The following is a 12877-nucleotide window of genomic DNA, read 5'->3' as shown; positions in this document are numbered from 1 at the left end:
CACAATGCACTCGCCCGCCCTCTGGGAGCTCATTGCACAGCAAATTATGACTGTGCCAGCACTCCATCACAGCATGGACCTTTTGTGGGTGGTATTGAGGGATGGACCCACCCACCTCAGAGTCATAGGCATTTATTCATAAGTGTATTGTGTAGGTACCTAAGTATGCATTTTACCATGTGTATCTCAATGTATGCATGTATAAACATCTATTAACCTAAAACACACATTTCAAAGCATTTTGGTATCACAAAAATCTATATTGCAAAATCTGAAGGATAATTATGCTCCAATCTGTGTATTAGTCTGGGAGGTGCAAATTGTGTGCCTAAAAATAGGGACCAAATGAAATTCTTCTCCATGCCTCATCTAAGAAGGAGGAAGAAGTAGAAGTAAAATAAGTAAAATTAAAAAACGGTGCCAAAGCAGCACTCAGGACCAGGGAGAAGTAATGGAACAAAACATGATTGGCAATGGACAAGTGGATGTTTGGACAACTGAAATGTTAAGTTTCTACTTTGCTAAAACAAATAGTTCTCACCCTCCAAAGAAATTAAAGTGTAGAATATTCAGTGTTGCCATCATGATGCAGTTCGTCAGGGAGTGGCCTGCTTTTACCTGCCTTGGCCCCCCCCTCCAGCTCTGAGAGATGTCATAAGGGAGCCTTCATCCAGAAGAAGAACTCTTGAGAGGACTTGCTGGCGGTTGAGGCATAAGAGGGCTTCTTGTTATCTTTTTTGACAGGGGAGAATTGCTAGGTACTAATTTCAACTTTGGAGCTACTTTGGGACGTGTAATGATTGGGTTATTTTTTCTTGACCCACTGGTGAGTTTCATGCTCATTTAAATTTTGATGCATGTCAAATGAGTTGTCAGTCCTTGATTACTAGTGTTATGTTCAGAAGCACAGTCACAGCCATGACCTTTCTAAGATGATGCAATACTCTGAGATGACGCAATAATGTTATAATTATACAATAATAATAATTAGGGATGACCTGCAAAGATCAGTGCAACTCTCCACATTTTCTGTGCACATCCACAGGCAAATTATTTGGAATGCTCCAATAACAAATTTCAGAGACACTTCAAGTTGTGTTTTCCTTCGTAGCAAACAGAACTTTCACCCCATTCTCTTGAAGCTGAATCTCCTAATCTTTTTGGTGCTCCTAGATGCTTAGCTTTGGAGCATACAAAACAACTCCTCCTTGGTGTTCTTCCTGCACACCTTCTCCAGAGTGACCCTAGGAGCCCATCCTCAGTGGATGACTCACTTCCTTTCACTCCGATTGGCTCCAACGGGCACAAAGGGTGAGAAGACTTCTCATTGGCTAAAAAGCTCCCTTTTCATGCTGACTGGGCAGCTCTAGGAAACAGGGGCCACACTGCAGAAATCTTAATGGTTATTTGACCCCCTGAACCTTGACACCACTGGTTATGTTTGTAGTGATAGTACTTTTTTAGGTACTAAGCATCATTATGGTACAGTGGTACCTCGGGTTACATACGCTTCAGGTTACAGACTCCGCTAACCCAGAAATAGTACCTCAGATTAAGAACTTTGCTTCAGGATGACAACAGAAATCATGCTCCAGTGGCGCAGTGGCAGCAGGAGGCCCCATTAGCTAAAGTGGTGCTTCAGGTTAAGAACAGTTTCAGGTTAAGAACGGACCTCCGGAACGAATTAAGTACTTAACCCGAGGTACCACTGTATATCAGCGTTTAGGTTCTTTTAAAAAATGTAAACCACATACAGATTTATATTTGAGGGAAATGTGATTCAGATTCCTCAGGGTGCTCTCTCACTAATTCCCACTGAGAACAGGTGTGAAATGGTGAGAAACAGGAGGGTGGGAATTAGCTCCTCACTTCAAGAAGCAACAGCACCTCACACTGAATTCCTCTGTGCAGTAGTCCTAAAATACTTTTCCTCTGTGCACTGCATGCCACAGACCCAAAGCTCTGAAGAACAGTGTTTGGTCTGGGTGAATGAGGAGAGGTAGTCCACAGTATTTGTCTAAGACAAAACATCTGAAACATGCTAAGGTCATTTCAGGACACCAAAACCCCAGAGATCACAGAGAGTAGCTCATGCAGCTGGGAGGAATTAGCAGCTGCTGGGAGGTGGGGAAGACTTGGAGCAATAAAACACCCTTATTCTCCTGCTTGAAGAGGCATGAAGTGGTTAAATGTATCCCCTGCTCAGAAAGAGAAGCTGGAAGCTGCAGGAGGGGAGAATACTCTTGAGATAGAATCCTACTTGCGGGTTTCCCACAGCCATCTGGTTCGCCATTGTGAGAACAGGATGCTGGGCAGGATGGGTCACTGCCTGATCCAGCAGGCTCTTTTTATGTTCATATACATGGAACACACACTTCTAAGGTGTTAGTGCTACCATATAAAGCCCTAAATGGCTTGCAGCCCAAACCCCTAAAAGAGCATCTACCCCTGTACCAACCGTCTCGAACCCTGTGATCAGCAGCTGAGCCCTTGGTGGTGGTGCTTCCATAGGGGATTCTCTGGCTGGTGCTGACCCATGACAGGGCCTTTTCAGTGGTGGCTCCCCAGTTGTGGAATGCCTTCCCCTAGGGAGGTGTGCCTGTCTCCATCATGATTAGCTTTCAAAAGGAATTCAAAAACATTCCTGCTTACCCACACATTTGGTGGTGGCTGAAGAAGACTGTTCCTGGCAACCTTGAGGTCAATGGGTGGAATAATGTTTCTAATTCTGCTTTTAAATAGTACATTTGTTTGCTGCCCTGACCTCTTGGGGAGGAAGGGCATGCTATAAATCCAATGGTTATTATTAATAAAAGGTAAAGGTAAAGGACTCTTGGATGGTTAATTCCAGTCAAATTTGACTATGGGGTGCAACGCTCATCTCCACTTTCAGGCCAAGAGAGCCAGCGTGTCCACAGACAGCTTTCTGGGTCATGTGGCCAGCATGACTAAACCACTTCTGGTGCAACAGGACACTGTGATGAGTGCCAGAACACATGGAGACACAGTTTACCTGCAGCCACAGCAGTACCTATTCATCTACTCATGCTGGTGTGCTTTCAAACTGCTAGGTTGCAGGAGCTGGGACAGAGCAATGGGAGCTCACCCCATCACGTGGATTCGTAGTGCCAACGTTGCAACCAGCAAGCTCAAGAGGCTCAGTGGTTTAGACCACAGTGCCACCTGAGTATTAATAAAAATACTCTGGTGGAACCCAGGGTAAGCACTTGAAACTCCCAGCATCTTGCACCAGTCAGAGATCTGGGGTGGCATGCAACACTAACCTCCAAACACTTTATATGATGTAAGGTAAAGGTAAAGGGACCCCTGACCATTAGGTCCAGTCGTGGCCAACTCTGGGGTTGCGGCGCTCATCTCGCTTTATTGGCCAAGGGAGCCGGTGTACAGCTTCCGGGTCAAGTGGCCAGCATGACTAAGCCGCTTCTGGCGAACCAGAGCAGCGCACAGAAACGCCGTTTACCTTCCCGCCGGAGCGGTACCTATTTATCTACTTGCACTTTGAGGTGCTTTTGAACTGCTAGGTTGGCAGGAGCAGGGACCGAGCAGTGGGAGCTCACCCCGTCACAGGGATTTGAACCGCCAACCTTCTGATTGGCAAGCCCTAGGCTCTGTGGTTTAACCCACAGCACCACCTGTAGAATTCCTTTATTACATATACAGCGGAACCATCATTTTCAAGAAAAACCCTTGTCAAATCTAAGGCAAATCTAAAACCAGACTTGATAATCTGATAGAGCTGATATTTTTTTACTTGGACTTTTGTTATTTTAACACATGCACAACTGTACTCATCCTACATGCCTATTTTATAGTTTAATTTTAATTTTATCATTTCAATTTTCAGCTGCTGCTAAAATTGTTCTACCTGTTTTAGATACATTATAAAATGAAATTTAAAAAACGCACACCAACCCCCAACCTGGGGCTTCTTGTCATTATGGTGTTGGAAGCCTGCAGCCAATAGAAGGAATGATGCGCTTGCCACAATATATTGAGGTTCTACAAAAGAGCGTTATTCCAGATCTGGAAAAGAGGTATCCTGGCGGTACTGTGATATTGCAGCTGTACCTAGCTCCCTGTCACACATCGAAAATGGAGAAGAAATTCGTGACAGAGTAGCAAATACAGGTACTTGATTGGCCAGGGAATTCCCCGGATGTAAATCCCACTGAGAATTTGTAGGCTATATGCAAAAGTCGCCTCCATGCTGTAGACTGTGCGACTATGGAGAAGCTCATTCAGGCACTGATTCAAGTGTGTTATAGGAATCCGACAATCAACAGTGACTGTTCGAAACTAGTAGACTTCATGCCAAACCGTGTTCAAATGCTGCTTAAAAATAGCGGAGGTCATATCCGTAACTAATGTACATATATGTGAGTTTTGTACATCTATATGTGAATTTTGTACAATAAACTACATTGTTGGTTTAAATTAATTTGCACAAGGGTGTACACACAAACAGTTCCATGATAGTTTTTGAGAGCTCTTTGGAAGGCAAAGAGGGAGGCAAGATGTTTTTGCCCCTGAACTTTCCCTCAAGGAAACACAAAACAAACCACCCAATCCCAGACTCACCTACGACGGTGAGGACCTCATTTTCAATTTCCGCCGTGATGTGTATCCTGCCCCGGCGCTCAGTGTGGTCCGTGCCACAGAGACTTGGTACGTTCATCACGCAGCGTTTGTGGACGTTCATCATGCAGGCTGGTGGAGAGAGAATCGGAAGGAGAGAGTTCAGGTCCCAGAATGGGGATCAAGACATTGTGCTTTGCCTGCCATCAGGATATCATGCATTCCACCTCCTTTAATGGGACGCCACATAGGTTTCTGCTGCTGTTTATTTCTGAACACGTACTAGATTCTCCCCTGCCTTCCGCCTGAAAAAAATTATTTATTTATTTGTTCTTTGGTTGCATTAATATCCCACTTTTTTTCTCCAAGGAGCTAAAGGGGGCACACATGGCTCTCCCCCTCTTCATTTAGTCCCCACAAGAAACCTGTGAGGTAGGTTGACAGGCAGAGACTGGCCCAGGGTCACCCAGTGAGCCTCATGGCCAAGTGGGGATTTGAATCCTAGTCTCCCCCAGGCCCTAGTCTGACCATCTAAAAACCCCTACATGCCATCAGACACCTAGAGGATTGTGGGCTTGAGACCTGATGAGTTCCTGTCCCACCTCAGTTACATCCATCAACTCCTCTAAGATCTCTCCTTCCACCATCTCCATTGCGGTGGTCCCAGAGAGCTACTCTGCAGTATTATTATCATTAAGTAGATTCATTAGCCGCCATTTTTTGCCATGGCAACTCTAAGCGACTTACAAAATAACTTACCCAAAACAGAAACATGCAAACATTAAAACCAGGAGGTAGAATGCATTAAAGCATCTCACCCACTCTAAAAAAGCCATGGATAGTTAAAAAAGGTGGAATAAAAATTCAATAAATAAACCATTTAAGAGGATGGTTGTAATTCACACAGTGACCATTAGAGGTCTTCCTATGCCCAATCCATGTGATCCCCCCCCCACCCACCCAACAGCAATTCCATCCTGAGAGGGAACAGCATTTCTTCCACCCCCATGAGAGCCTTCCACCCCCCTCTGAAAAGTCCAGCTCTTACTTTGTACGAAAAAGTCACTTTTTTTGAGTGTTCCTTGTTGCAGAGTGAAAGCTCAAAGGGCAACTCAGATGAATCTGGGAAGGGCAAACCAGGGCAATAGATTCTGCTGTTCTTTCTGCTTATTCTTATTTATTGCTTGCATTTATACTCCACCTTCCCCCCCCCCCATGGTGTCCATGGTTCTCCCCATCTCATTTAATCCCCACAACAACCTTGCAAGGTAGGCTAGTGAGGCAGTGACTGGCCCAAGGTCACACCCAGTGAGCTTCATGGGCTGAGTAGGGATTTGCACCCTGGTCTTCCAAGTCCTAGTCTGGCACTCTAACCACGACACCACACTGGCTCTGTAGCTGTGTTGGGAACTGGATCTCCTGTATGCCACATTTCTTGTACCCCAATTGTATTGTTGGAGAGGCAGCACTGGAACCCTTCCTTCCCTATTCCCTCCCTGTAACTGAGGCAGGGGGTTGGACTACCGGACCCCTGAGGGTCCTTTGCAACTCTACAATTCTATGATTCTATGAATCCTGGATCTCCTTGTTCCTCAGATGTTCAATTATCCTTAAATTCAGCTGAGCACCATCACTGATGTGAGCTTGCCACCACCTCCGCCTGAATTGCTGCATCCCTTTTTAATTCTCTCTCTCTCCTTCCTTCCTTCCTTCCTTCCTTCCTTCCTTCCTTCCTTCCTTCCTTCCTTCCTTCCTTCCGTACTCCTCCCTCCCTCCTTCAGTTGTCTCCTCCGCTCTTGAATTCTGAATTGCAAGGGGCTCAAGACAAGGACATGTCTCCTTTTTCTTGTGTTTTCTCCTGTGTCCTTGGATGGTGCTATACAAACAAACACCAGCAACCATGAGGCTGCAACATCTTCACAGCTGCCTGTTCCACTTCTTGCAACTGAGGCTTCACTCAGATTTCCTTTGTAAACACAGCAAAGCCTCTGCTGGTGGATCTGACCACACCAGCTCTGCACAAACAAGGAGACTTGTAGCCTTAATCAAAGGGTGTGGTAGCATTGAAAGGAAAAGGTCAACATATGAGATTTATTGATCCAGCAGGGGAGGAGGGTAGCAGCTGCGTCCTAGAGAGAAAGCAAGCAGACCGACTCCTGCTTCTGTCACTGTCTGGGGGTAGCAAGAGGTAGCAGGAAGGCCATAGCCTAGTGGTTAGAGCATGGGTAGACAAACTAAGACTCAGGGGCCGGATCTGGCCCAATCGCCTTCTAAATCCAGCCTGCGGATGGTCCAGGAATACCATGTTTTTACATGAGTAGAATGTGTCCTTTTATTTAAAATGCATCTATGGGTTATTTGTGGGGCATAGGAATTCATTCATATTTTTTTTCCAAAATATAGTCCAGCCCCCCACAAGGTCTGAGGGACAGTGGACCGGCCCCCTGCTGAAAAAGTTTGCTGACCCCTGGGTTAGAGCATCTGCTTTGCATTCAGAAGATCCCAGGTTCAAAATGGTTTAAAATTCTGGAGGGACACTGTTGGGGGATGTAGAGAGCCAGTAGCCAAGTAGTGCCTGCAGATGCTACAGAAAACAACTCCCACCATCCCTATCTGCAGGACATGCTGGAGGGGTCTGATGGGAGTTGTAGTCTATAACATCTAGAAGGTGCCTCGTTGGCATGCTAAGCTAGATGGGCCAATGGTCCTGACTCCATAAAAGGCATAGCAATCTAGCTCAGTATTGTCTACACTGACTGGCAGCAGTCGCTCCAGGGTTTCAGGTGGGAGCTCTCGCAGCCCTACCTAGAGATACCATTGGGGATTAAACCTGGGACCTTCTGCATGCACAGCAGATGTTCTACCATAGAGCTATAGCTTTTCTCTTAAAAATAAAGCAAGATTCCAGTCCTCATGGTTCAGAATTATGGACTGATTTTAATATGGCACCAAAATCTGCCATATACAGAGCCAGACTTTAGTCCATCTAGCTCAATATTGTTCACACTGGCTAGCAGTGACTCTCCAAGGTTTCGGACAGGGCTCTCTCCCTTTCTGGCCTGGAGATGTCATTGGGGATTGAACCTTATGGGGCTCCCCAATAGCTCAAGAGTGCCTCTCCCAACATGGACCCTGTGCTCTTCATCGGAGGCCCTTCTTTGTGTGCTGAGGGTGGCAACATGAGAAAAAGCCTTTTCAGTAGTGGCCCCTCATTTATGGGATGCTCTCTGCCCTGCCATGGAGGCATGCCTGGCAGCATCACTGGCTGTTTTTAGGTGCCAGGCAAAACCGGTCTTTTCACCCTGGCCTTTGGGATCTTAATTTTAGGAACATATGAAACTGCCTTATACCAAACCAGACCATTGGTCCTTCTAGTTCAGCACTGTCTACACCAGGGGTTGTCAACCTGATCCCTACCACCCACTAGTGGGTGTTTCAGGATTCTAGGTGGGCGGTAGGGGGTTCTACAGCACAAGCTGAATCCTCCTTCCATCGAGCACTGGTGGGCGGTAAGGAAATGTTACCATCATGAACCGCATTAGTGGGTGGTAGGTATACAAAGGTTGACTACAGCAGCAGCTCTCCAGCATTTCAGACTGGGTTCCCCACCAGCCCACCAGTAGATGCTGGGGATTGAACCTGGGACCTTCTGCATGCAAAGCAGATGCTCTAACCACTAGGCTATGACCCTTCCCCAATTGAATTTTAGTGGTGTAGTCTGGAGGGTTGGGTTGGTATATATATATTTATTTGTGTATTTTAGGCTGTTTTATCCTGTCTTTATACTCATTTTTAAATGTTCGTTTTTTTGTAAATCGCTTCAAGTTTCTTTTTTGGAAAAAAACAACGGTTTCCTTCACTAGGATGATAAAACCAGCCAAGTCTAGCACCGGGTGCATTAAATCCCCACTCTCCCCACCCAAGCAACACAGTTAATCCACAATACTCTGGAGTGATAAAGTGGGATCATAAGGACTTTGCTGCATCCACAAAGAAAATTGTGAATCAGACTCCAGATGCTGCGATTGGGTCATATATCTCTCAGTGCAACAGGACTTACTGTCACATTTCATCCCCTGGTGGATGAGTCCATACAACAAGGATCCACAGTGGTCGCAGAAGGTGGGGCTGGAGTATGTGTGGATTTTGAACTTGTGTTTGCTCCGTGGGTCCTGGAGAAAAGAGACAAGACAGAAGAAAGGAACGATTGGTTAAGTGCTGGGCTTTGCCCATAAATGCAAGTCACTGATATGCATCAAGAGTATTACATTTATATGTGTCAGGGGCTGGACTGAGGAGGAATGGTAGGGGCCGCCCCACCCCTTCTCCTGAACCTTCCTGAGAACAGGAGGACAGTATAGATTTAGAACAGTGGTTTGCAGAAGGTCATGGTTCAGAGGCTGCAGAGGGGAGAAGCTGGGAAATATTGAAAGAGGAACAGTGGGAAGAAGAAGAAGAAGCACCAGGGGAGAGACAGCTGACAGACTCAGTGTCCTGGAAAGCATTCCTGGACCCCCCGCCTCTCCCAGGACCAGGCGAGCATTGAAAGTAGTAGAACATAAAGCTCAGAGGCAGAAAGCTCAGATTAGCCGATGCAGGTGTGGCGTAGAATAGGAGAGATGGGGGGTGTTACTTGGATTAACGCTATTATCCCCCCCAAAAAAGTTCAACAACTTTGGCTTCACCCCTTGCCCCCCCTTCATTGGTAGATCACTTCCAGAATTTTTATAGTGGGAGTAGATTGCAGTCTCTTGGGAGTTGGACGTGCCTGATCTAGGGGATACTGCACTCCTTCGTCTCTCTGAATATTGAATAAATTGAATAAATTGCTGAATATTGAATAAATTGCCATATTTTTCTGTGTATAAGACTCCCCCGTGTATAAGACGCCCCCTATTTTTGGGACTCAAAATTAAGAAAATGCACTATGCACTATCCATGTATAAGACAACCCCTTATTTTAAACTTCAAAAATTTAGGGGAAAATATAGACTTATACACGAAAAAATACAGTCCTTGGTGAGAACTTTTATCATTTCTCTGCTTCTTGGCTGCCACTGTGGGAGGTATCTGATTCCCCGAAGCCTGACAATATACCCTCTCGACGGTTTGCATCTGTGGAACTGGCACTGCTGAAAGTGCCACATGAAATCTGTTCTGTACCTACCCTTTGGAACTCCCTGCCTGTTGACACCAGGCAGGTGCCTTCGCTGCCCACATTTTTGTTTAGACAAGACTGCCTAGATATTTAGATGGCTGATACTTTTTCAGTCTATTGTTGGTTTTACTAATCATCTTACTGTGCTATTCTTTTGTAAACTGCTTTGAGGTTTCCTGCAATCAAGTTTATGAATTTATGAAATAAATAAAGCCTAATCTATCTTCAATAATGTGAGGCACATTTTTGCAGATGCCAGATTTCTTCGCAGGAGCTTGGGGCTATTTTATTTCCCCCGCTCCCTCACAATCACCCTGCGAGGTAGGCTAAATTGATTACAGAGCAAAATGATCAAGGCCACCAAGAGATGCTTTAGCAGGGGATCTGAATTCAGAACCATGCCAATATTCACTTCCAAACAAACAAGGAGGAATATTAGCCCATTAGCGACTTTGTCAGCACATCAAAGACCGTCCCAATGAATGAACGGTGCCAAATCAATGCACAAACCTCTGCAATATATCCTCCGCCCTTTTTTGTTTTTTTACAAATGGAAAACTGAGCCTAATAGGCAATATGGCATCCCACAGTTGCATAACACCAGGCAAGAGCTCCAGGCAATAAAACTCAAATCCAGACCTGGAGAAGATCTTCTAAAATGCCTTTTCATAGAATCATAGAAATATAGTGTTGGGAGGAATGCCAAGGCTGATCTAAACGGCCTCAATCCTGTATACCTGAAGGAGCGTCTCCATCCCCATCATCCAGCCCAGACACTGAGGTCCAGCTCCGAGGGCCTTCTGGCGGTTCCCTCGCTGTGAGAAGTAAGGTTACAGGGAACAAGGCAGAGGGCCTTCTCGGTAGTGGCTCCTGCCCTGTGGAAAGCCCTCCCAGCAGATGTCAAGGCAATAAACAACTATTTTACTCTTAAAAGACAACTGAAGACAGCCCTGTTTAGGGAAGTTTTTAATGTCTGACACTGTATTGTTTTTAATATTCGGTTGGAAGCTGCCCAGAGTGGCTGGGGAAACCCAGCCAAATGGGAGGGGTATAAATAAATTATTATTATTATTATTATTATTATTATTATTATTAGTCCAACCCCCGACAATGCAGGAATCACTGCTAGCACCGCCCACCCCCCATTGCTCTCCAAATGTGTCAGACCACAACAGAGTTCTCATAACTACAATTTCCAGAGTTCCTTGCAAAGAGGGATTGATTATTAAACCACTCTGTGAACTGAAGCTCTGGGAGGGAACTAGGGGTCTCCTAACAAGCACCCTTTACAAACTACAGCTCCCAGAGTCCTTTGGGGGAAACCACAACTGTGTATAGTGGGATTTTAGTGCTTTAAATGTCTGGTGTGAAGCTGGGCTCCATTAACTCATTTTTCTACAGGATGGCACCCCATCAGCCCTGGCTGCTGTGGTCAGATGCTGCTGTGAATTGTGGTCCAAAACATCTGGAAGGCAACAGGCTGGTGACAGATGCCTCAGGCAATGGGCTTCCGTGTGTGTGTGTGTGTGTGTGTGTGCACGCGTGCATGTGTCCATTCAAATTCCCATCTAGCGGACCATTTGGGCTGGCTGCCCAGCCAGGAAGCTCATATTGGAATAGCCGCTATCTCTCAACCAAACTGAACATACAAAGTTGTTTTGAGGATAAAATGCAGGGCAGGCAGGGGGAATTAGCAAACCTTGCAGACATCCCTGAGGCTCCTTGAAAGGAGGACAGGATACAAATTCAACAACAATAATAAAGACTTCATGAAAAAAGTGAGAAGGGAGGAGGGATGTGAAGCAAGGCACCGATAATAATAATAATAATAATAATAATAATAATAATAATAATAATAAATTTTTATTTATACCCCGCCCTCCCTGGCTAGAGCTGGGCTCAGGGCGGCTAACACCAGTAAAATTACAATAAAAACATAATAGGGGAGGGGGAAAAAACACAATGTAAAATACAGGTTAAAAATACAATTTAAAATGCAGTCTCATTTTAATAATAACCCATAGATCAAAACCATAAGGAGAGGGAAACATAAGGGTCAGACTGAGTCCAAACCAAAGGCCAGGCAGAACAGCTCTGTCTTGCAGGCCCTGCGGAAAGATGTCAAGTTCTAAACTAAGAACAGAAGGACACAAGAAGATCAGGCCAATCACTCATCCTAGTCCAGCACCCTGTTCTCACATTGGCTACCCAAATGCCTGTGGGAAGCCAGCAAGCGGGACCTGAGCACAGGAGCCCTCTCCCCTCCTGTGGTTTCCAGTAACTGGTATTCAGGAGCATTACTGCCTCTGATTGTGAAGGCAGAGCAGAGGCATCTTAGCTAGTAGCCCTCAATGGCCTTCTCTAATCCCCTTTTAAAGCCATCTGGGTTGGTAAGCAATGCTGCTCTTGTGGCAGTGAGTTCCATAGTTTAACTCTGCACTGTGTGAATGAGGACTTATCTCTCCCAAATCTTCCAACATTCCGCTTCATTGGATGTCCATGAGTTGAACGGAGTCCACTCTGCGGGGTCCTCCTTGCTTTTCAACCTCTTTCTTCTCCTGCATTAATCAGTGTAATGCGCTGCGCTCTCTCCCCGCTAATGAGCGACATTAGGGAGATAGGGACTAATGGAACTTCACTTAATTCAACCTGCTTAAGTGCAGCGTATCGGGCACGGGCAGCGATGAAAGTTAATTGCATCGGAAAACTCAGAGGCTTCACCCCAAAGCAAACCTCTTTCAGATTCATAAATGCTCGGAAGATGCTCCTTTTAACGACTGAGCTAGCAGCTGGGTAATGAGACGCCTGAGAAAATGGGGGTTAACAACAATTAACCTGTCTTCAGCAAACCTTCAGATACAAAAAGCGCATTCATTAAGTCAGAACATACTTAGAGAAATCTCCGCTTCTAAGGGAGATAGTATTCTTTTTTAAGGCAAGTGATGTGCTTATACTCGAACCTGAGTTTGGTGAAAAGGTCGTAGGTCAATACTTGGGGGAACCACTGATGTAGCCCTTCATAGCCTAGAATCAGATAATCATAGAAATATAGAGTTGGAAGGGACACAAAGAACCATCTAGTCCAACCCCCTGCAATGAAGGAATAGCAGAAAGAAAGGAGAT

The 12877-nt window shown here is 45.5% G+C and overlaps 1 protein-coding gene across 2 annotated transcripts in view; it reads right to left on the bottom strand.

The window, feature by feature from the left end:
- PRKCB (protein kinase C beta) overlaps positions 1 to 12877 on the bottom strand; it is a 179891-nt gene that overhangs the window by 82620 nt on the left and 84394 nt on the right. For both annotated transcript variants that reach the window (XM_080981702.1, XM_080981701.1), the window contains exons 4-5: positions 8657 to 8768; positions 4600 to 4728 (exon numbers count right to left, since the gene is read on the bottom strand). In XM_080981702.1, coding sequence (XP_080837828.1) covers positions 4600 to 4728; positions 8657 to 8768 — 241 coding nt within the window. The remainder of the gene's footprint in view (positions 1 to 4599; positions 4729 to 8656; positions 8769 to 12877) is intronic.

This window comes from Podarcis pityusensis (assembly GCF_964106645.2).
Source record: "Podarcis pityusensis genome assembly, chromosome: 14".
Taxonomy (NCBI): domain Eukaryota; kingdom Metazoa; phylum Chordata; class Lepidosauria; order Squamata; family Lacertidae; genus Podarcis; species Podarcis pityusensis.
The sequence above is the reverse complement of the archived record's forward strand: the minus strand, read 5'-3'. Positions and strand labels throughout refer to the sequence as shown.